The sequence below is a fragment of the Pongo abelii genome, chromosome 14 (genome assembly GCF_028885655.2).
Source record: "Pongo abelii isolate AG06213 chromosome 14, NHGRI_mPonAbe1-v2.0_pri, whole genome shotgun sequence".
In the NCBI taxonomy this organism is placed as follows: domain Eukaryota; kingdom Metazoa; phylum Chordata; class Mammalia; order Primates; family Hominidae; genus Pongo; species Pongo abelii.
In genome coordinates this window covers 49,967,805-49,992,780 of record NC_071999.2, presented here as the reverse complement: position 1 = coordinate 49,992,780, position 24,976 = coordinate 49,967,805, and the positions used below count along the sequence as shown (strand labels likewise).

Here is a 24,976-nt window from a genome sequence, read left to right as displayed (position 1 = left end):
AGTGTTAGTGACATGATCTGACTTTGATCTGCCTTTGTTTCATCTGGACCCCTTCAGCTGTTGTGTTGAGAAGGGGTAGTAGATGAGAAAGGGCTACATAAAGCATGAAGACCAATAAAAGGGGTGAAATTTGATGGTTATTTGGACCAGGGTGGGAGCAGAAGTGGCTGAGTCCTGGATGTCTTATGAAGATAGGAACAAAATAATTTACTGACAGATTCATTTCTGTGACTATGTGCCTGCCACACTGCGGGTGTTCTATGAGCATTTGTTGAAAGAATAAGCAAATGACTCTGAAATTCATAATTTCAACCACTGCATTATACATCCTTTGAGTAACAACCTCAGTGTAACTGTTGAATTCTTAGTGGAGATAAACAGGAGTCTCTGGAATATATGAATTCATATATAGGAAGGCACTGCAGTATAACAGATTGAACAAGTGATTTAAAGTCATAAGAACTGGGTTTGTGCCATGGCTTTGATCAGTAAAAATTGTGTAATCTTGGGTAAGGTACCCAATTTTTTTGGTCTTTAGCATTTGTAAGGTGCAGATAATATCTATTTCATGAAACTGTGGAGAAGATAAAATAAGGTCCACATACGGGGAAAATGCATTACAAATTATAAAGTACTCTACAAATCTCAACTCTTGTTAAGGAGAAAAACAGCCTCTATACTTTATTCCAAAGTCATTTGGTCTATCTTTTCCTAAAATCACTTATCCACCAGTGCATTTTTTTATACACAGGTACTAGAGCTCAGTTAGGAGAAAGTAAATTTCAAGGTAAAGACCATTGTTAAAAAGCTCTTCAATCTTCTCTCCTAAAGGCCAAATCACAATCATTCCTTAAACTTTTCTTCATGTTCCATCCTTCTAACACCTTAAAGTCCCCCTTCAAAGATAAGAAGTATGAATAGGTAACACCCCGTCAACCCTGTTATTTTCCTAACAGAATCTCAGGTTTGTGAACAGCCTTTTATTTCATCTACTTATGTTACAATCTTAAATTAATCTGAATATAACTGAGTCTTACATTACAGTTGAGTCCAGTGGTTGTAGTAACTGCATGCATAAAGTTTGGAGTTTGTTACAACACATCTTATTCTTTCAATGATAACTTTCCAAACCTTAGAGTTGAAATGGGATGATGATACCTGTTGTCCTGGATCATCTCTGCCCTTGTCACTTTTCTGTGTAGATTTAATGAAACCAGGTGGCAATGCAGGACCTATTATGGGCCTGAAAAATAAAATGTACTTTTATCATTCTCCCTGACTTTAAAAAGCAGTTTTCAGAATAAAAGTTCACAAAAATAATAAAGGCAAATAGTGACAAATGTTGAAAATAAAAATTTTATTTAACACTTTATTTTTACTAGTATTACCTACTATCTTTCTGCTAGATGCCTTGGCTTTCCTTCAGTTTTGAGATTCATTATCCCGTGAAAGATACTTTAGGGGCATTATAATTATGGTCAGAACTACTGAAGTAGAAATTGAGTTCTTCTAAGGACATATATAGCATGTGCAGACAATGCCAGCAATCTGCAGTCTATACAACATGGCAGTATTAAAAATCTATACACTGTCCTCAGTAATGATGTGGAACTGTAGAAGAATGCAGCTAGTTCATTAAGACCCACAGAAAGGGAAAAGGGTACTGTGCTAACCACATTTCAAGCAGTGCATCTGTTTTCTTAAAACAATCCTGGTCAGTGAGTCACTCCACTTTTAAGATGAGCAAAATCATGTCCAAGATTAACACAATTAGTAAGTGGCTGAGCTAGAGTTTAAACCCTGGTCTACTTGATGTCAAAGCGCGTTTTCTTTCCAGCTGCCCTACTGCCACATAATGAGGCAACTGTCATCACTTCAAAAGAGAGACTTGCCTGAATACTGGGTCTTAAAAGGAGACAGCCTTACTTTATGAAGGAAAAAACTAAAAAGATAAAAATAAAAAAATGCTCTCTTTCACACTTTTAAGATTCTTCATCCTTGCTTTTGTACAAATGTTTTTTCCATAGTTGTCACTGTGCCAGTGTTACCAACCCAGATGGCACTGAAGTCCTAAGCTAAAATTTCCAGGTTGCACCATGTTCTATCAGAACCCCACAGACAGGCATCCTGGCAGGGGAAAAAACAGTACTGACAGTCAGAAAGTCTGGGTTCCCATCCTGACCATTTAATAATCTCTTGTCTTGATTCATGAAACTTCTTTGAGCAAAACAATTTGCTTATGAAAGACAGGGAAGTTTGGCACTGTTAAAAAGATAAAATTAGGTATCATTTATAAGCTACGAGTACAGCATAGGTTTTTTCTGAGTACAATTTTTAGCAATCTACAAATGCAATTATAGCTTAACTTTCTGGCCTCAGGGGATTGGTGGTGATAAAATTACTGGTATATAAAATCATAAAACATAGTAAAGGAATAAAACCATGGCATGTTATGATACTATAAAAGGTTTCTAACTCCAATATATAATGCCAGCTGTTTATTTTACACATATATTTTATTATTGCCAAAATAATATTCTGAAGAAAAAAATTGCTATACATTTAAGTAATGTGTTTTCTTAAAAGGAATGTTACATCCTAGGGGTCAGCAAACTTTCTATAAAGGGCTAGATAGTAACTCTTAGGCTTTGAGAGCCACATGTGGGTCTCTGTGGCATATCTGTCTTTGTTTCTTTAGCTACTCTCAAAAATGCAAAAATCATTTTTAGTTTGGGGACTGTAGATTGCCTATCCCTGTATATCTAAAACAACTAAAGTTAATGGAAGTTAGGAGCTGCCAAATGTGATTATAAACTTTGAATATAAAATAAAAAGCCTCTTCTGCTTGTTCTTGCATATTGGTATACAGTATTATGAATTATAAACAATTTGATGTGCAATCTTATATTTGGCATTTAAAAATTTTACAATTCTGGGAAGAAGACAGGAATAAATATTTATTATATACTTACTCTGTGCCAGGCTCCATATAAATTAAACACACACACACAAAGTCTAGGTATATAACTATGAAACCTCAATCATCACAATTCTGTAAAGTACATGCTGTTATCCTAGCTTACAGATAACAAATTTAAGATTCAGAGTAGTCCAATTATCTAATATGGCACATGGGGAATTGTTTCTTCTATTGATAAATAATTAAGAAAACAACTGAATTAAAAGTCAGAACACCAAGATTCTAGCTCTAGGTCTGTTACTATGTGTGTGACCTTATCTGTTTATAAAGTGGGGAGAGGGATGATCCACCTCATTTACCACAAAACACTTTTGTGAACATCAAATAACAGATGTGGAAGTTTTTTGTAAACTATGAAAGTGTCATAAACATGTAAATAATTATTTTTATTGTAGGAAACAACTTCTTTTCCCGGTGAATGACCCATTTCAAAATGTTGTATGAATATTTCAGTTAAAACATAATTTCAGACAATTCTTTAATTCATTAAAGATTCATTAGTTAAAATATTTAAAAAAAGACTAGCCTAAAATATTACACATTATCACCTTGGAGGAGAATCATCCTGCTTTTTAAATCCAGGAGGAAGGGCTGGTCCAAAAAACCCATCATCATCATCATCATCATCATCATCATTGTCATCATCCTGATTTTTCCTCTGTTTTCTGAAAACACAGTAGTATAACTTTATGCATATATGTCAAAATTTTTTTCACAAAAACACATTTTAATTTTTTTAAAAAAAGCATTAAATCTAGTTGTATAAACACTGCAACAATAAATTAATCTTGCCAAATAAAAACTGGATACTACGATAGTTGTTTTTGTTTTTTTATTTTTTGAGAGGAAGTCTTGCCTTGTTGCCCAGGCTGGAGTGCAGTGGCGTTGATGTTGGCTCACTGGAACCTCCCACTCCTAGGTTCAAGCAATTCTCCTGCCTCAGCCTCCCAAGTAGCTGGGATTATAGGCAAGCACCACCACGCCCAGCTAATTTTTGTATTTTTTAGTAGAGATGGGGTTTCACCATGTTGGCCAGGCTGGTCTCAAACTCCTGACCTCAAGTGATCTCCCCAACTTGGCCTTCCAAAGTGCTGGGATTACAGGCGTGAGCCACTGCACCTGGCCTATGACAATAGTTCGTAACTAGTCTTTTCCTGGAATTTATTTTTGGCCTAAAATACAGATTGGTTATTTCTTTACAGCAGTAATATATCACTATTCTATGTTTTCTGTGGTATTAAAGATTCCCCTCAATGAAGTTTCAAAGTCTATTGGTCAGACGTTTCTCAGTAAAAAGTTTATGACTGTGACTTTTATTCTCATTTAAGGAAGGGTTTTAAGTTGCTATTTCCACCTGATAATATTTAAAATGAATCAAAAAAGCTTGTTACTCAATAATAAACAAAGATTTGACTTCTCATTTACATAGACCCATAGTGGGTAAGTCCAGATTAGAAGAAAATCATTCGGCTGAGCATGGTGACTCATGCCTGTAATCCCAGCACCTTAGGAGGCCGAGGCGGGTGGATCACTTGGGGTCAGGAGTTCAAGACCAGCCTGGCCAACATGGTGAAACCCTGTCTCTACTAAAAAATCCAAAAATTAGCCAGGTATGGTGGCACACACCTGTAGTTCCAGCTACTTGGGAGACTGAGACAGGAGAACCACTTGAACTTAGGAGGCAGAGGCTACAGTGAGCCAAGATCGCACCACCGGATTCCAGTCTGGGCTACAGAGTGAGACTTCGTCTCAAAAAAAAAAAAAAAAAAAAGAAAACCATTAGTTTATTCAAAGAAAACATACACTGCATATATAATTTTAAGAAGAAATTCTATGGTTTATGTAGCCTATTTTGTCACTTCAATGACATCTTAAGAAAAATCATTTATGTAGGAATTTTATTGGCCGGTGTGGTGGCTCATGCTTGTAATCCCAGCACTTTGTGAGGCTGAGGCGGGCAGATCACTTGAGTCCAGGAGTTTGAGACCAGCCTGGGCAACATGATGACACCCATCTCTACAAAAAATACCAAAAAATCTACAAAAAATACAAAAATTTGCCGGGCGCCTGTGGTTCCAGCTTCTCAGAAGACTGAGGTGGGAGGATCGCTTGAGCTTGGGAGGCAGAGGCTGCCGTGAGCCAAGATCGTGCCACTTCACTCCAGCGTGTGCGCCAGAGTGAGCCCCTGTCTCAGGAAAAAAAAATATATATATTGAAATTCTAGATATCTCTATAGCTGCATACTACTAGGATAAATTTCTTTGTAAAAGGTATAGTTCAGGATGAAATGCCACACAAAATGATTTCTCCCTGTGCTGTATAAATGGAAATATGATATCCCCTTACTAGCTATCTGTTCCAGCCAACTTATACTAGCTCTGAAGTTTGGTCTATCATTTAATTTAATTTAATGACTGACCTTGCAGTTGGACCAGTGTCATCTTCTTCAGATTCTTGATTTCCTTCTTCGTACAAAGAACTACTGTCTTCATCGCTGTCTGATGAATCTGAACTACTGCTTTTATAATTAGGGGGCAGAGCTGGTCCTGCAACTAAAGAAGACTTGTTGTTTGTCATCACTAGCCACTACTGTTTCAATGAACCCTTCTAGCTGATATTTTCACTTTCTTTTCTGAAATAAACAGCACTGGCTGTCTATCATTTATTATTCACTTTAATCTCACTTGCTGTTGTTTGTGTACAGTGGTTTTGTCTTTCCAGCTCTAGGAAGGCAGAAATCATGTCTTACACAATCTTTTTTATGAGATTCATAAAAGCTTTGTTAATATCTGAACTTATAAACCCGAACTTATAGATATAGCAATAGCATGTAATTTCCTTGATAATGTGCAGTTTTTGCATTGGTTGGTGCATCTGCCAAAAAAACCCAAAAAAACCAAAAAACAAACAAAAAAAACTCCAACGGCTTCATGAATTTTTTTTTTCCTTACAGTTCACGGTAGAACCACTACTTAAAAAAAAAAAATCTTTCCTGGCATCCCCATATTTCTTGGTTAGTTTTCTTTTTGAGATGATTTTCCAAGCAGATATAAAATTAGAGTCACTCTAAGTTTTACTGCTTGCTAACAGAGACACAGGGAAGAGAATGAGGCTGCACTGTAATGGGGATGTTAGGGAGAGTGGTAAGGTCTTCTAGGTCCACTTATCAGAATGACTTGCTCTCACTTTACGTCTCGCAAAATTACAAATTACTACATGGTGTCACTGCAGTGTCATGATGTCACTGATGATGTCACACAGACACAACTGTCCAGGTTGATCCTAAACAGTGATGCTAAAAGGCTACTGTCATAGTTCCCAAGGTTGGATATTTATCAGACTCCCTAAAATATATATATTTTTAAAAGATTCACGGGCTCTTTTCTCAGGTATTCTAATCCAGTTGGCCTGGAGGAGGGCCTGGAAATATGATTTTCCTAAGAGTATTCTGGGTATGCCATTCATTCAATATTATAGTAATAGTAATATTTGTTATTACAAAAACTTAGGTGTAATAAATAAAAAACAAATAACATGGTTTGGGTTCTTAGGTGTTATGAATTGTTTTAAGAGACATACACATTATTCTATTTAATTCTGATAACAATCCTATAAGGGAGGTATTATTTCTATTTTACATATGAAGAAACTGAGGCCAAGAATTGTTAAATGACTTGCCTAACTTCATACAACTAAATAGTGGGACTGGGATATGAACTCAGGAGTCTGATTTCAAAGCCTATATCCTTAACCATTATACTAGCCAATACTCAACAGTCAGCAACCATCCATCCAACAACAGTTATTAAGTAAATACTTCTAGAGAAACAAACATTAAAAGAATTAAGATCAATTCAGATAATGTAAATGCTGCTATGAAAATAGGAAAAAGGTGACACTGTATATATGGGAGGGCAATTTTAAAGACAGTGGTAAGGCAAAAATCTCTCTGAGAAAAAGACATTTGAATGGAGACTTAAATGATGAGATGACAGAGGAACAGCCAGTGCAAAACTCCTATGCAGGGACCAAGCCTGATGTGCTTGAGGGACAAAAAGGCCAGTGTGGCTAAAGAAAAGCAAAATGATGAGATCAAGTTGGATGGTATAAAGGGGCCAGACTCTTGCTTTGGAGTCAGACTCTGTGCTTTGAATTCCAGGTTGGCCACTTACTAGCTGTGTGATTTGGATAAGTTACTTAACCTTCCTTTTATACTCTTGCTTTGTAAAATGAGATTAATAATAGTTTCAACCTCACAGGACTGTTGTGAAGATTACATCAGTTAATATATGCAAAGCACCTAACAAAGTCTTTGGCATATAGCAAGTGCTCAATAAATGCTAGTACAGGCTACAATAAGGAGTTTGGACTTCTCTTTCCCTTTCCCTTTCCCTTTTCTGTTCCCTTTCCCTAAGAGGCAAGATCTCACTATGTTGTCCAGGTTGAAGTACAGTGGCTATTCACAGGTGCCATCCCACTGCTGATCAGCACGAGAGTTTTCACATGCTTTGTTTCCGACCTGGGCTGGTTCACCCCTCCTTAGGGCAATCTGGTGGTCCTTCACTCCTGGAGGTCACCATACTGATGTTGAACTTAGTGTGTACACCAGATTGCATAGTGCACTATAGCCCAGAACTCCTGGACTCAAGCGATCCTCTTGCCTCAGCTTCCTGAGTACCTGGGACTACAGGCATGCACCACCACATCCAGCAGGAGTTTGGATTTTAATTACAACAGGCAGTCATTGGGAGGTTGTGGGTCAGGACAGACATGATATGAATTACCAACCAAACAAAAAACTGTCTGCTTGTGGACAATAGACAAGAGAGATCAGCAATAGGGGATATGCATTAGAAAGCTGATAAAAAATGGTTTGGGCCAGGTGTGGTGGCTCACGCCTGTAATCCCAGCACTTTGGGAGGCCAAGGTGGGCAGATCACCCGAGGTCAGGAGTTCGGGACCAGCCTGGGCAACATGGTGAAACCCTGTCTCTACTAAAAATACAAAATTAGCTGGGCGTGGTGGCGTGCGTCTGTAATCCCAGCTACTCGGGAGGCTGAGGCAGGTGAATTGCTTGAATCCCGGCAGTGGAGGTTGCAGTGAGCCGAGATCATGCCATTGCACTCCAGCCTGGGCGACAGAGCAATATTCCATTTAAAAAAAAAAAAAAGAAAAAAAAAAAGGTTTGATTTGCAACATACTCTGATGTAAGGGCAAAGAGGACTGCTAATTGTTTGGATGTTAGAGGTGAGAAGAAAAAAAAAGGAACCAAGCATAGGTCTTAGGTTTTGTGCCTGACTAGCTAGGCAGGTGAATGGCAATGCTATTCTCTAATATGGGGAAGGCTGGGAAGAAAATAGGCTGGGAGGGGAGAGTTGAGAGTTTGTTCTTCACATTTTAAGTTTCGTACAGCCTTAAAAATTTAGGTGGTGCTATCAGTGGTACTTGGGCATACTAGGGTGTATAGGGTGTATAAGTCCGTTCTCATGCTGCTATGAAGAAATACCTGAGACTGAGTAATTTATAAAGGAAAGAGGTTTAATTGAGCCACAGTTCAGCATGGTTGTGGAGGCCTCAGTAAACTTACAATTATGGTGGAAGGGGAAGCAAACACATCCTTCTTCACATGGCAGGAGGAAGGAGAAGTGCTGACAGAAAGGGGGAAAAGCCCCTTACAAAACTATCAGATCTCATGAGAACTCACTCTCTATCACGAGAACAGCATGAGGGTAACCACCACCATGATTCAGTTACCTCCCACCGGGTCCCTCCCACAACATGTAGGGATTATGGAAACTATAATTCAAGATGAGATTTGGGTGGGGACACAGCCAAACATTATTACAGTGTAAAGCTCAGGGGAGAAACTAAGGCTAGTTTTGGAATCGTTGGCCTATTTCAAAAAAATTTTTCCTATCTCTCTTGGTGCATTACTATAGAACAGGCACATAACATGCCTTAGAAAAGAATAACTCTAAGGCATTCTGCATTACAGCAAAAAGGAAAACATCAAGCATCATGGATGGGATTCCTATCTCCAACTGCTGTTTAGGGTTTACTGAAGACTTAATGTCTTAGTATGTAAGTGTTCCCCAATTATAAATAGAGACTCTATGTGACCTCTAACCTCATGTGTGACCCCATAGGAGTGATTGGCTCTTTTCATCTTCTTGATTCTAAGTACATTAAAGAGGGAAGATATGTTTTTTCCTCTTCTGCTTCTTTCTCTTCTTATATGTGACTGCTATCAATGTAATTTATCAATTGTATACTATTGGCCAATTTTGGATAAGTTTGTATCAAGAAAAAATTTTATTATTCTTTTATATATTTTAAGCAATTAGATGTGTAATATGGTCTAAATATGTGCTGTTCTTGGTATTATAACATACATACATACCTTTTATTTATTTATGTATTCATTCACTCATTTATTTATTTAGTGATGGGGTCTTGCTCTGTTGCCTGGCTTAGAAAGCAGTGATCATGGCTCACTGTAACCTTGAACTCCTGGCCTCAAGCGATCCTCCCATCTCAGCTTCCTGCATGGCTAGGACTACAGGTGTTTGCCACCATGCAGAAATAATTTTTAAATTTTATTTATTTTTTTGAGACCAGGGTCTCACTATGTTGTCCAGCTTGGTCTTGAACTCTTGGCCTCAAGTGATCTTCCTGCCTTGGCCTCCCAAAGCACTGGGATTATAGGCATGAGCCACCACACCTGGTGCTATTACAACTAAAAAGTTGCCTTGGATTTTTAAAGAAACAAATGGGATATACATTTTTTAAAAAGATAACAAGCAGATGAAGATAAAACTCATCTAAGAAAACCTGGCCTTCTAAAAATAATCACAGGAAAAATAGTATAAAAAAGTAACATTCAGCACATAGTACCATTAATTTCTATTTGAGTTGTTCAAAATAAACAACTATTTCATCATGAAATGACAGAATACTGAGATGGCGATATAAAAAAGAAAAAAGGGGCCAGGCGCAGTGGCTCATGCCTGTAATCCCAGAACTTTGGGAGGACAAGGCAGGTGGATCATGAGGTCAAGAGATCAAGACCATCCTGGCCAACATGGTGAAACCCCATCTCTACTAAAAATACAAAAATTAGCCGGGCGTGGTGGCACATGCTTGTAGTCCCAGCTACTCGGGAGGCTGAGGCAGGAGAATCACTTGAACCCGGGAGGCGGAGGTTGCTGTGAGCCAAGATCACGCCACTGCACTCCAGTCTGGTGACAGAGCGAGACTCTGTCTTAAGAAAAAAGAGAAGAATATTAAAAGTGTCAGTCAGTATACGCCACAATACAGACCTCCTAATAAAAGTAAGGACATGTCTGGCTTCACTTTTTTATAGATATCCTTCTGAACTATGAATAATCTCAAAAAATTATTTTGGGAACATGTAATGAACTATTCCATATCTCTCCTAAAGCAGTGATGCTTGTCGTCATTAAGGAGGCTCTCCTATTGCAATGATAATTTTCCAAACAGATTATAAATTCCATGAGAACAGGAGTTATGCCTTCCTTATATTTCACTTATTTCCCTTTTCATATCACACAGAATTATGCATATAAAAAAATGAACTCAGTATAATACATAAAATCTCATTCCAGATCAGCATTAACAGATGAACATCCACAACTGATTTTGATGACTAGGAACGCTAACTTGAACCCCGATGAAATGAAATGTTACTCCTCCAAAACCAATTCTATTCTTCTCATTAGTAGACCTGTATTACAAAAAAATTATATGGTATTATGTTTTAGATTGCAACAATAAAATTTTGTGAAGTTTGCTTCCTTCTTGTTGTACACATACTTTCACAATAATCTTGATTTTGCCTACTGACCTGAAAAGTCAAAAGTACAGCTGTCCCTCAGTATTCTCGGGAGATTGGTTCCAGGACCAACTCCCCAGTTTGCAACTACCAAAATCTGTGGCTATGGCCTTGGTTCCACTTCCCTTGAATATTGTACTTTCAATCTAGAGTTGGTTGAATCTGAAGACTCAGAACCTGCAGATCTACAGGGTCAACTGTATTTACTATCTGGTCCTTTATAAGAAAAGTTTGCTGACCCCATGACATGGTTAAGTCATGCAAATATAAAGAAGGGGCACCCGACCCATCTTTTACAGGCAGTAGGTAGTTAACATCAAAGAATGTTTCCTAGAAGCAGTGATGTAGGGGTGGGACCTGAGTTAGCTGGGCAAAGAAGGTGGGGACTGGAGGAAGAGTAGTCCAGGCAGAAAGAAAAGCATCTGCAAAAGCCTGAAAGCAAAAGAGTCATCACATTTAGAAAACTGAAAGGTGTTCAGGATGGTTGGAACCAAGAGAGCATAGAAAGAGGGGCCAAATGTTGCTGTGAGGTCAAGGAAGGCTGGGACTGAAAAGGGAGCCTTGAATTGGTGAGGGTCTCAGTGCACTGGTGAGGGCAGAAATGCAATGGGTTAAGGAGAAAATGGAAGACCCAGAGACAGTGAGAAAGAAAAAGAGGCAGTTAGAGGGGGATATGAAGTAGAGTTTTCTTCAAAGATGGGAAAGAGTTGAATGTTTTGGTTAAATGCTAAGGGCAGGCGGCCCTAAGGACAGGGAAGGCAGTCAGAGTAAAAATGGAAGGATTAGCTTTAGAAGGAAGCAGTATACCTCTTCCATTGTTACCAAAGGGCAGACAAAAAGCTTGGCATGGATTTAGGAAAGTTTTTAGATATAGTAACAGAAAATTGAGGAAGTTCTCTTATGATGGCATCTACTTGTTCAATGAAGTAGACAGAAAAATAAAAGTTTTAGAAAGAAAGGGAAAGTTTTAAAAAGCCAAGGTTGCAGATTGGGGAAGAGGAGGGAGGTGAAGCCTGTGAGGATTACTGGACAGACCTATGGACCAGTTAGGGAACAGGCTATCTTTTAGCAGCATTAGCTTGTGGAGGCATGAGGTTTCTTCTAGTAGCATTAGGCAGCCTGGCTGTAGGCTCATAAGGGGTAAACACTTGCACTGATCCAGGGCTGGGCTTTTGTTAGATGGGTTTGGCAGAATACCCAATGGGATAAAGCAGTTGAGAGCACCAGCAAGAGAGTGGATGAATGGATGGACCATGGAGTCTAACAGGAGTAGGGATGTAAGCACTCCTCTCAGATGGAAGTACTTAGGGATAGAAGTACTTAGGGACGGAAGGCTCAATGAGGTTAAAAAACAAAAATAAAAAGCAAATGAAATGGGAGTAACTTGAGTGAGAACAATGAATGAATAACGGGTTCTTGCTGAGAATGAGATTTGAATTTGAGTTTTTGGAGCTGGAGTAGGGTAGACTCCCTACTCCAGCTTAAAATGTAGGTGAAATTAGTGGAGGTGAAGGTCACTGTAGATAGTAGACTGGAGTTAGAGTCAAAATGGCCAAGGCTCCACTCAGCTTCCATAGAACAGCATATGGAGTGTGTGGACCGCTCTTGAGAAAATATTTGTACCCCAAGGTTTCTAATGACATGACTTCGGGGGACATTTCCCAGCAGTCAATTTTCAGAGTATTCAAATGAAGTTAACTTGTTCCATCTCAGACCTGTGTGCTCCCTCACTCCTCTTTACTCTGGTCATGCTTGTCAGATCTTTCTGGGACAGCAGAGTGTGAGGAACACAGGGCAGATAACAGACTGGATTCAGAAATCTTCACTTGAAGGTAATCCTGACACCTGCTACCACATGCATGAACCTTAAGGACATTATGCTAAGTGAAATAAGCCAGTCCAAAAAAAAAAAAAGACAAATACTGTATGATTCCACTAAAATGATGTACTTAGAGTAGTCAAATTCATAGAGACAGAAAGTAGAATGGTGCTTGTCAGGAGCTGGAGGGGGGAATGAGGAGTTATTACTTAATGAGTACAGAGTTTCTGTTTTACAAGATGAAAAGAGATGTGGATATGGTGGTAATAGTTGCTCAGTCATCTGAATGTATTTAATGCCACTGAACTGTACATTTAAAGATGGTTAAGACGGTACATTTCATGTTATGTGTATTTTATCACAATTTTTAAAAACTGAAAAAAAAAAAAAAAAAAAGAGGCTGGGCACAGTGGCTCACACCTGTAATCCCAGCACTTTGGGAGGCTGAGGCGGATGGATCACTTGAGCCCAGGAGTTCGAGACCAGTCTGGCCAACATGGTGAAACCCCATCTCTACTAAAAATACAAAAATTAGCCAGGTGTGATGGTACATCCCCGTAATTTCAGCTAGTCAGGAGGCTGAAGCAGGAGAATCACTTGAACCAGGAGGCAGAGGTTGCAGTAAGCTGAGATCGTGCCACTGCACTCCAGCCTGGATGACAGTGAGACGCTGTTTAAAAAAAAAAAAAAAATAATCTCCTTCCCAGCCAGCCATTAGGTTTCTTCCAGACTCCATATACAGGATTATGGTTAGCTGCATTCATGCAGGTCCTGGCTTCCCCAACCCCCATAAATCCTGGGCCCCTCTTAAGGAATTTTTTTTTTTTGAGACAAGGTCTTGTTCTAACACTCAGGCTGGAGTGCAGGGGTGTGATCACAGCTCACCGCAACCTCAAACTCCTGGGCTCAAGCAATCCTCTTGCCTCAGCCCCCTGAGTAGTTGAGACTGCATGTGCATGCTACCATGCCTGGCTAATTTTTAAATTTTTAGTAGAGATGAGGTCTTACTATGTTGCCTAGGCTGTTCTTGAAGTCCTGGGCTCAAGCGATGCTTCCACCTTAGCCTCCCAAAGTGCTGGGATTATAGGCACGAGCCACTGCGCCTGACCAGGAATTTTTACTCTGTCCTCTACTTGGCCAAAAGGAATCTACTGAGTACCCAGTTTGTGCTGGGTACCCTGCTATATTGGGGATTACAGAGGCTTAGGACGTGATTCCTTTCCTCATGGTTTAGTGGGGCAAACCAGCAAACAATCCAGCACAGTAACTACAGATAGAGAAAGCCACGTGTGCTCCCATCCCTCACCACAAACACTGTGGTCTTGGCACCAGCAGGACCAGCAGTAGCAGCAGCAGCTGGGAGCTTGTCAGAAATGCAGAATCTCAGGCCTCACCCAGATCACCTGATCAGAGTTGGCATCTTAACAAGATCTCTGGGTAATCCATGTACATGTTCAAGTTTAAGCGGCACTGCTACAGAAGACAGAAATAGGGTGACCAATTGCGCTGGTTTGCTTGGGATTGAAGGGCTTCTTGGGATGTGGGATTTTTACTGCTGAAACTGGGACAGTCCCAGGGACTGAGGGGGTAATTTTGTCTTTGCTCCTGAACTTGGAATACATTAAAATCCTGTCAGGGGAGGAAAGAAGAGACTGGCTAGAACATTGAAAGATTTTTTTTAGAAGTTCATATCCTTTTTTAAAGATTCTGATAGGAACTCTCATTGGGAATCATTAAACAAAGATGTTAGATAAGCATCTAAGTTCTTATATAAAAACCTTCAGCCCATGGGTGGGAATATCATCACTTAAAAGAGAGAATAGGGTATAAAAAAAAAAAGAGGGCTTAGGAGTCAGCTTTCAGAATCTTTAACACCTGAAGGTTTAATCGAAGATAAACTATTCGAGATGAAGAGGAGCTGCCCAAACAGAAGACAAAAATGAGGGGAGTATGGTATCACAGAAACCTAAAGAAGAGAAGGGGTGTGTGTGTTTAAAGATAGGGGCTTGCGTCTGGGTGCAGTGGCTCACGCCTGTAATCCCAGCACTTTGGGAGGCCAAGGCGGGATCACCTGAGGTCAGGAGTTCAAGACCCGCCTGACCAATATGGAGAAACTCCCTCTCTACTAAAAATACAAAATTAGTTGGGTGTGGTGGTGCATGCCTGTATCCCAGCTACTTAGGAGGCTGAGGCAGGAGAATAGCTTGAACCCAGGAGGCAGAGGTTGCGGTGAGCCGAGATCATGCTATTGTACTCCAGCCTGGGCAACAAGAGCAAAACTCCGTCTCAAAAAAAAAAAAAAGCTCTCTCTCCAATGCCTCACATTTCTAATTATCTAATGATATATATGATGTGATACTCTGAACAATGACCCTAAATCAACAGCAACAACAAAAAACCATGAATAAATAATTTCAAGAATACTTTTATTAAGAAAACCATGTATTTTGGAAAACTGTGTGACTTTATATTTATCACGTGAGGAGGCCCATAACACCTGAATCCCAAGATTAAGTTTTGTACTGAGCTCTGAAAACTAGCAAAATGAACGAAACTAAGGGATGGGAGGGAGCACTCAAACCGAGGGAACAACATGTATGAAGACTTTAAGGTAGGATGGGACATGGTAGGCAGCAGGAACAGAGAAGACCAGGTAATTCAATTCTCCTGCCTCAGCCTCCCGAGTAGCTGGGATTACAGGCATACACCACCACACCCGGCTAATTTTTGTAATTTTTTAGTAGAGACGAGGTTTCTCCATGTTGAGGCTGGTCTCGAACTCCTGACCTCAGGTGATCCGCCCGCCTTGGCCTCCCAAAGTGCTGGGATTATAGGCGTGAGCCACTGTGCCCGGCCACGAGAGAGCATTTTTTTTTTTAGAAATTAGACTCTAAATTCAAGTTTCTTTCTCTCTCTTTTTTTTTTTTCTTTTGAGACAGGGTCTCACTTTATCACCCAGGCTGGAGTGCGTGGCATGATTGTAGCTTACTACAACCTCCAACTCCTGGGCTCATGCGATCCTCCCACCTCAGCCTCCCAAGTAGCTGGGACTACAGGCATGCACTACCTGTATTTTTTGTAGAGTTGGGGTTTTCCCACATTGCCCAGGCTGGTCTTGAACTCATGGGTTCAAGAATGCCTGCCTCAGCTTCCCAAAGTGCTGGAATTACAAGCGTAAACCACCATGCCTGACCCAAGTTTCTTAAACCTAGATGCACAAGCCAATAAGCATATGAAAAGGTGCTCAACATCACTAATCCTTAAGGAAATGCAAATCAAAGCAATGAGATACCACTTCACACCCATTAGGATGACTATTATTTAAAAAAAAAAAAACAAAGACAAACAGAAATTAACAAGCACTGGGAGGATGTGGAGAAACTGAGACCCTTGTACAGTGCTAGTGGTAATGTAAAATGGTGCAGCTGCTGTAGACAACAGTATGCTAGTTCCTCAAATTTTTTTGTTTTTTTTGAGACGGAGTCTTGCTGTCACCCAGGCTGGAGTGCAGTGGCGTGATCTCGGCTCACTGCAACCTCTACCTCCCAGGTACAAGTGATTCTCATGCCTCAGCCTCCCCAGTAGCTGGGACTACAGGTCCCAGATCACCTGAATCAGAGTTGGCATCTTAACAAGATCTCTGGGTAATCCACCACGCCTGGCTAATTTTTGTATTTTCAGTAGAGATGAGGTTTCACCATGTTGGCCACGCTGGTCTTGACCTCTTGACCTCAGGTGACGTGACCTGCCTTGGCCTCCCAAAGTGCTGGGATTACAGGTGTGAGTCACTGTGCCTGGCCTCTCAAAATGTTGTAGAATTACCACATGGTCCAGCAATCCCATTTCTGGGTATACGACCAAAAGAAATGAAAGCAGGGACTTGAACAGATTATTTGTACACCCATGTTCATAACAGCATTATTCACAATAGCATACATAGCAACCCAAGGGTCCAGCAATAGATGAATAAACAAAATGTAGTCTATACAGTATATACATACACGGAATATTGTTGAGTCTTAAAAAGAAATTCTAATGTGCTACAATAAGTGAAACTTGAAAAAATTATGCTAAGTGAAATAAGCCAGTAACCAAAGGACAAATACTGTATGATTCCATTAAATGAAGTACCTAAAATAGTCCAATTAACAGAAAAAGAAAGTAGATGGTAGTTACCAGGAACTGGGTCAGAGGGGAGAACGGGGAGTTATTGTTTAATGTATATAGGTTTCAGTTTTGCAAGATGAAAATAGTTCTAGAGATGGATGGTGGTGATGACCACACAATGATGTGACTGTACCTAAGTGCCACTGAACTATATGCTTACAAATGGTTAATATGACAGATGTGTATATTTTACCAGAATAAACAAGAAAAAAAACTAGATGCATATATATGGTTGCCTGATTTATAAGGAAGGTGATAGTGGAGAAAGGATGGTCTGTTCAATAAATGGTGCCAGGATACCCTTACAGGGGCAAAAAATTTTCATCCCTATCTCACACCACAAACAAACATCAATTCCAGATGAATTGCAAATATAAATGTGAAAGCTGAAAGAATACTGCTTTTAGAAGAAAACACAGAACAGCTTTATAACCTTGGGGTGGGCAAAGATAGCTTAAATAGGATGCAAAAAATTCTACCATAAAAGAAAAAAATGAAAAGTCAGAATATATTAAAATTAAAAACTTATGTTAATCAAAACATACCAACATGAGTGAAAAAACAACCACAGAATTAGAGAAGACATTCTGATACACCTATCTGGAAAATGACTCATATCCAGACTATAAAAAGAACTCTATAAATCAATATGAAGACAGACAACTCAATGGAAAAACAAGCAAAAGACTGAACACAGCATGTATTCATACGGTCAAATAACACATGAAAAGGTGGTCAATTTCATTTGTCACCAGGGAAATACAAATTAAAACTACCATGAGATATTGCTACAAACCACCGGATTTAAAAGAGAAAAACTAAGTATTAGAATGTGGAACAACTAGAATTCTCATACATGCCAAGAACTTTGGTGACTTTGGAAGCTGGGAGTATCTACCATAAGACATATACTACAATGCATAGCAGCACATTTTATAACAGCCTCCAAATGGAAATTACTCAAATGTCCATCCAATGTAAAATGGATAAATTGCTGAACATTCATCCAATGGATGACTATATAGCAATGTAAAGAAACAACCTATAATAATTCTATTTGTTTAAAGACCAGATTATGAACTTCAACAATCTATAATAATGCTAATCTACATGAATGAATCTCACAAAGTAATGTAGTACCAAGATAGGAAGCCAGTTGCAAAAGAGAAAACGTGCAAAACGAATCTGTGATGTTATAAATCAAGAAAGCAGTTACCCTTTGGTTGTAGGAGGGGTGGTGATGCAGGTAATAACTGGAAGATGGTCTAAGTGTAGCTTCTATGGTGTGATATAGTGGATGTGAAGGCCATTGGTACTGGCAAACTTCTTAAAAATCCAGATAGATGAAATAAAAATGATATAGGAAGATTTTTTGGCAACTGTTTTAGGTTCAGCCATCTAGGCGTTTATGAAGGGAATGGAATTATAGCAGGGGAGATTATGTGTTAAAAATGACACACTACATGTAAGATATTGTGCTTGACGAAGAGAAGTCATTCAACAAATATATACGAAGAATCTTTCTTTTTCTTTTTTTTTTTTTTGAGACGCAGTCTCACTCTGCCGCCAGGCTGGAATGCAGTGGCACAATCTCGGCTCACTGCAACCTCCACCTTCCAGGTTCAAGCAATTCTTCTGCCTCAGCATCCCAAGTAGCTGGGACTACAGGTACGTGCCACCATGCCTGGCTAATTTTTGTATTTTTAGTAGAGACAGGGTTTCACCATGTTGGCCAGAATGGTCTCGATCTCTCGACCTCGTGATCCTCCTGACCTAAGGTGATCTGCCCGCCTCGGCCTCCCAAAGTGCTGGGATTACAGGCGTGAGCCACCATGCCTGGCCCCAAGAATCTTTTATGTGCCAGGCAGGTTGTAATACAACTCCTTCAAGTAGAGGGCAATATACACATTACACATGCACAGCCTTAAGTGCTGGGGGGAGTGGAGAACGAACACACAAAAGAAACAAACAGAAGAGAGTAGACAAAGATGTACTTGACATAAAAGCTGGTAGAATGATGGAAGCAAACCATAACAGAATTATCTATGCAGGAGATGGTGGTTGCTTATCTGCAAATCCTGTGTTGGTTTAAAATCAGGGAATATGGGCCGGGTGCAGCGGCTCGCGCCTATCATCCCAGCACTTTGGGAAGCTGAGGTGGGCAGATCGCCTGAAGTTGGGAGTTGGAGACCAGCCTGGCCAACATGGGGAAACCCGGTCTCTACTAAAAATACAAAATTAAGTCGGGCGCAGTGGCATGTGCCTGTAATCTCAACTACTCAGGAGGCTGAGGCAGGAGAATTGCTTGAACCCGGGAGGTGGAGGTGGCAGTGAGCTGAGATTGCACCACTGCACGCCAGCCTGGGCGACAGAGTGAGACTCCGGCTCAAAAACAAATAAATAAATAAATAAAATAAAATGAAATAAAAAATAAAATAAAATCAGGGAATATGGTGAACCAGAAACAACACACACATAGGAACCCAACAAGCTAAATTGGTTAACCACACCTTTCATCAACGTTGGTCGAATGGAACCTTTCTTGCTAAAATAAAATCATTATTTTTTAATTAATTAATTAATTTTTTTGGGGACGGAGTCTCGCTCTGTTGCCCAGGCTGGAGTGCAATGGCACGATCTCAGCTCATTGCAACACCCACCTCCTGGGTTCAAGCGATTCTCCTGCCTCAGCCTCTTGAGTAGCTGGGATTATAGGCGCGTGCCACCACGCCCAGCTAATTTTTGTGTTTCTAGTAGAGATGGGTGTTTCACCATGTTGGCCAGGCTGGTCTCGAACTCCTAAACTCGTGATCCGCCCACCTCGGCCTCCCAAAGCGCTGCGTTCACAGGCGTGAGCCACCACACCTGGCCTTATTTTATTTTTTTAAAGCTATCTCCTACAGGAAGGAAAGCATAATTTTTCATATTTACTTTTATTTATTTATTTTTTGAGACTAACTCTCGTTCCGTCGCCCAGGCTGGAGCACAGTGGCACTCTCGGCTCACTGCAACCTCCGCCTCTTGGGTTCAAGCGATTCTCCTGCCTCAGCCTCCAGAGCAGCTGGGATTACAGGCGCCTGCCACCACGTCCGGCCAATTTTTGTATTTTTAGTAGAGATGGGGTTTCAACACGTTGGCCAGGCTGGTCTCGAACTCCCGAGTTCAAGTGATCCGCCCCGTCTCGGCCTCTCAAAGTGCTGAGATTACAGGCTTGTGCCACCTCGCCCAGCTGGAAAGCATAATTTTTAAAGTGGTTATGACAGAAATTAGATTGGAAAGGGGCCTGTAGTAGAAACATAGCCTCCGGGTAGACCAGGAAGAAAAATTAGATTCAGAAATGGCAGGGTTACTCTTTCAGCTTTACTCTTCTCCAACTGGGTTGTCGGTGCTAGTCTACAAATGTGAACAAACATTAAAGCAGATAGGTATGCATGTCGGAATCCGAGAAGCATTCGTTTCGTATAGACCAAGTGCCTGTTGCCTGTTCAGGTAGAAGACCATAGTGCAATGGTGGAGACAGATTATGTCCACAAATTATTCAAATACAGTGTACTAAATATGCAATGTAATTAGGAAAAAACCCGAGGGCAAAAAGAACGGCATGACAATGCTTCGGGGAATCTGGAAAGGTTTTATTGGTGGGACATTTAAGTTGGGCCTTGAAAGATGGGGAGAAGTTTGTCAGTTATGTTTAGAAATGCAACCAGAGGAAGCCCAGAAGCCTAGAGCGTTAAGGAACTGCGCAGCAACTGTCAGATGCAATAACAGAATGAGAGGCTAGGAAGGCAGGTCGGGGGCTGGAGAGAACAGGATCTGCAAGGTTCTTGTAATCAGAAGGCAATATGGCACAGAGGTTAGGAGAACCGCTTCCTTCTAAGTCGCGCTCCATCACTTGCTAGCAGTATGATCTAGACACTGACATGGGCTTGGGCGTACCCATTTGCAACATGGGAAAATAGTTTTTTTCTTATACGGCTTAAATGACTGAATGGGTATCAGTCAGTTAGGGCAGCGTGCAGCTCATATTAAGGCTAAATGAGAATGTATTGTCATCACGAAGCCAAACCATGCCAAAGCTCGTTTCTAGGAGGGTCCCCCAGCCTCCTCCCCCCTGCTACTGTTTGGGAAGAGAAAAGTTCTCTCGGGTCGGGCCGCGCCCACTTCCCATTCCTCCGCCCTCCTAGGCCTCCGACTTTCTTCAGCGAGCAGGGCCCGGCCAGGGAGGGGGTAGATGGGCCTGGTGGGCAGCGGAGACGTCGCCGCTTACCAGGGCTCGGGTCCCGCTCTTCGTCCTCCGCTGTTCCGCGGGCCTTGAAGCCGGGCGGCAGGGCCGGTCCGATCAGGTCTCTTGCCATCCGCGGTGGCGGACACTGGTCACAGATATGTGTCTATCCACGAACGTCAAACCTATCCAAAAAGAATCCCGCGATCAGCAGCGAAGAATGGCAGGTTTCCCGGCGCCGACCAATGACGTAAAGCCTGTGGTTGGCTGAGCTGCGTAGCTCACGGTAAAGGAAGTGACGCCTAATGCTTGCTCCACAGTCGCGTGCTAGACTCTGGACCCGGCAGGTGGTATGGCTGAGCCGACTAGTGATTTCGCGACTCCTACCGGGTGGCGTGCGTCTCCCGAGCTGACTCCTGGGTTAGGGCCCCTGAGCGACCCTGCCCCGCCGCGGGACAGCTGGATGTTCTGGGCAATGCTGCCGCCACCGCCACCACCGCTTACGTCCTCGCTTCCCGCAGCCGGGTCAAAGCCTTCCTCTGAGTCGCAGCCCCCCATGGAGGCCCAGTCTCTCCCCGGGGCTCCGCCTCCCTTCGACGCCCAGATTCTTCCTGGGGCGCAACCCCCCTTCGACGCCCAGTCCCCCCTTGATTCTCAGCCTCAACCCAGCGGCCAGCCTTGGAATTTCCATGCTTCCACATCGTGGTATTGGAGACAGTCTTCTGATAGGTTTCCTCGGCATCAGAAGTCCTTCACCCCTTCAGGTAGGCTATTTTTCCACGTGAGTCGACCCCTTTACCTTTTTCCCCCGTTCTTTCCTCTCCCCTTTCTCCGTTTCCTCTTTCCACGCTGCCTTGCCTCTGCACTCTTGGAGTCTGGTCATTAGTATCTCAAAACAAAGTGAGACCCCCGTCTCTACAAAAAAAATAAAATTAGCCAGGCATGGTGGCATGCCTGTGGTCCCAGATGCATGGGAAGCTGAGGCAGGAGGATTCCTTGAGCCCAGGAAGTCGAGGCTGCTGTATTAACTAAGTTTATATAATATTGTAAATCCTTTGTTCTCAAAATATGTCTGACTAGAATGTTTTCCTGTTGCCTGTTAATTCCATTTAGCAGTTATTTATTGAATTCCGACTATGTACCAGAATCTGGGTATATAGCAGTGAGCAGAACATACAAAAAATATTATGGACCTTAATATCTCTCGTGTAGGAAGACAGACAATAAGCAAAATAAAATATTGTGCATTAGAAGGTTATGAGTGCCGTGGAGAGAGATAAAACAAAGAAGAATGGTAAGTAGTGCAGGGTTTTCTTGTTTTCTTTTTTTTTGGAGACAGAGTGTCGCTCTGTCGCCCAGGCTGGAGTGAAGAGTAGCGCGATCTACTTCACTCCAGCCTGTGCAGTCTCTGCAGAGAGGCTCACTGCAACCTCTGCCTCCTGAGTTCAAGCAATTCTCATGCCTCAAACTCCCGAGTAGCTGGGACTACAGGCCCGCGCCACCACACTTGGCTAATTTATATTTTTAGTAGAGAGGGGGTTGCCCCGTGTTGGCCAAGCCTGTCTCAAACTCCTGAGCTCAGGCATCCGCCCGCCTCAGCCTCCCAAAGTGTTGGGATTACAGGCATGAGCCACCACGCCCGGCCAGGTAGTGCAGTTTTAAATGTCATTGTTAGTCATAAGGAAGGTGACATATAAGCGAAGACTTCAGGGAGGTGAGGGATCACAGCCATGCATACAACTGGGAGAATACGGGTACAGGCAGAAGGAACTGCAAGTGCAAAGGTCTTGAGGCTTAGAAGCTGTACATCAGAATGGGAACCAGTGTGGCTACAGAGGACTGAGTCTGGAGTATGTAATTGTAGAAGATGGAGGAAGAGGGTAAGACCTGGTATGTCTTTGTAGATCGTGGGACTTTGACTTTTACTGTTGTGAGGTGGGTAGTACAGGAGATTGACATGATCTGATTTACGTTTTAAGAGGATTAATGTGTCTGTTGGTGGGAACTGACTGAAAGGGAAACTGCTTAGGAAGCTATTGTAGTTACTTTTCTAAACAAGAGATATTGGAGACTTGGACCAGGGTGAAGCCCAAGGGATGGTGAGAAGTAGTCGGATTCTAGATCTAGGGATACCTTGGAACTCTTATGGGTTCAGTTACAGACCACTGCAGTAAAGCAAGTCACACAATTTTTTTTTTTGGTTTTCCAGTGCATGTAAAAGTTATGTTTTCCTGCAGATCATATGGAGCAAAAAAGGTATTTTTACATTATACCATAGTCTAGTAAGTGTGCAATACCATTATGTCTTAAAAAACAACTTACATACCTTGATTAAAAAATACTTTAGGCTGAGCAGGGTAGCTCACACCTATAATCTCGACACTTTATTTATTTATTTTTTTAATTTGTTGAGACAGAGTCTCTGTTGCTCAGGCTGGAGTGCAATGGCGTGATCTTGGCTCACTGCAACCTCCACCTCCCAGGTTGAGGTGATTGTCCTGCCTCAGCCTCCCGAGTAGCTTGTCCCGAGACAAGGTTTCACCATGTTGGCCAGGCTGATCTCGAACTCCTGACCTCAAGTGATCCGTCCACCTTGGCCTTCGAAAGTGCTGGGATTACAAGCATGAGCCACTGCACCCAGCCTAATCTTAGCACTTTGAGAGGCAGAGGCAAGAGGATTGCTTGAGCCCAGGAGTTTGAGACCTGCCTGGGCAACAAAGTGAGACCCCCAGCTACAAAAAAAAAAAAAATTAGCCAGGCATGGTGGCATGCCTGTGGTCCCAGATGCGTGAGAGGCTGAGGCAGGAGGATTCCTTGAGCCCAGGAAGTCGAGGCTACTTTATCAACTAAGTTTATATAATATTATAAATCCTTTGTTGTCATTTCAACAGTGTTCACAGCATCTTCACCAGGAGTAGATTCCTTCTCAAAAAAGCACTTTCTTTCCTCATCCATAAGAAGCCACTCCTCATCCATTAAAGTTTTACCATGAGATTGCAGCAAATCAGTCACATCTTGTGGCTCCACTTCTTTTTTTTTTTTTTTTTTCGAGATGGAGTCTTGCTCTGTTGCCCAGGCTGGAGTGCAGTGGCGCGATCTTGGCTGATTGCAAGCTCCGCCTCCCAGGTTCATGCCATTCTCCTGCCTCAGCCTCCCTAGCAGCTGGGACTACAGGCGCCCACCACCACGCCTGGCTGATTTTTTTGTATTTTTAGTAGTGATGGGGTTTCACCATGTTAGCCAGTATGGTCTCGATTGCCTGATCTCGTGATCCACCCACCTCAGCCTCCCAAAGTGTTGGGATTATAGGCGTGAGCCACTGCGCCTGGCCCCTCCACTTCTAATTCTAGTTCTCTTGCTGTTTCTACTACATCTGAGGTGACTTCCTCCACTGAAGTCTTGAACTCCTCAAAATCATCTATGAGGGTTGGAATTTTCTTCTTTCAAACTCCTGTTAATGTTGATCTTTTGACCTCCTTCCATAAATCATGAATGTTCTTAATGGTGTCTTGAATAGTGAATCAAAACCTCCTTTCTAGAAGGTTTTTAATCTACTTTGCTCAGATCCATTGGAGGAATCACTGTCTATGAATCACTGTGAATTTCTTTCAAGAATTTTCAGCCAGACACGGTGGCTCACAGCTGTAATCCCAGCACTTCAGGAGGCCAGAGCAGGAGGATGCCTTGAGCCCAGGAGTTTGAGGCCGCAATGAGCTATGACTGCACCTTTATATTCCGGCCTGGCTGACAGAGTGAGACCCTTTCTCAGTAGTTGCATTCACAACTTGGCTAGCCGTTTGGCACAAGAGGCCTGGCTTTTGGTTTGTATCAGCTTTCAACATGTCTTCCTCACTAAGCTTAATCATTTCTGGCTTTCGATTTAAAATGAGAGACATGCGACTCTTCCTTTTGCTTGAACACTTAGAGACCATGATA

General features: G+C 41.7%; 2 protein-coding genes across 5 annotated transcripts in view; one reads left to right on the top strand and one right to left on the bottom strand.

Annotated features, from left to right (window-relative positions):
- The window catches only part of GPALPP1 (GPALPP motifs containing 1), a 44,642-nt gene extending 23,378 nt beyond the window's left edge, over positions 1-21,264 (bottom strand). For 2 of the 4 annotated variants that reach the window (XM_054528684.2, XM_009248627.4), the window contains exons 1-4: positions 21,086-21,225; positions 5,400-5,532; positions 3,529-3,645; positions 1,159-1,243 (exon numbers count right to left, since the gene is read on the bottom strand). In XM_054528684.2, coding sequence (XP_054384659.2) covers positions 1,159-1,243; positions 3,529-3,645; positions 5,400-5,532; positions 21,086-21,173 — 423 coding nt within the window. In that variant the 5' untranslated portion in view covers positions 21,174-21,225. 4 annotated transcript variants of the gene reach the window in all.
- Positions 21,265-21,356: 92 nt separating this feature from the next.
- Positions 21,357-24,976, top strand: part of NUFIP1 (nuclear FMR1 interacting protein 1) — a 53,575-nt gene continuing 49,955 nt past the window's right edge. The window contains exon 1 of the mRNA XM_024230973.3: positions 21,357-21,804. Coding sequence (XP_024086741.3) covers positions 21,393-21,804 — 412 coding nt within the window. The 5' untranslated portion in view covers positions 21,357-21,392. The remainder of the gene's footprint in view (positions 21,805-24,976) is intronic.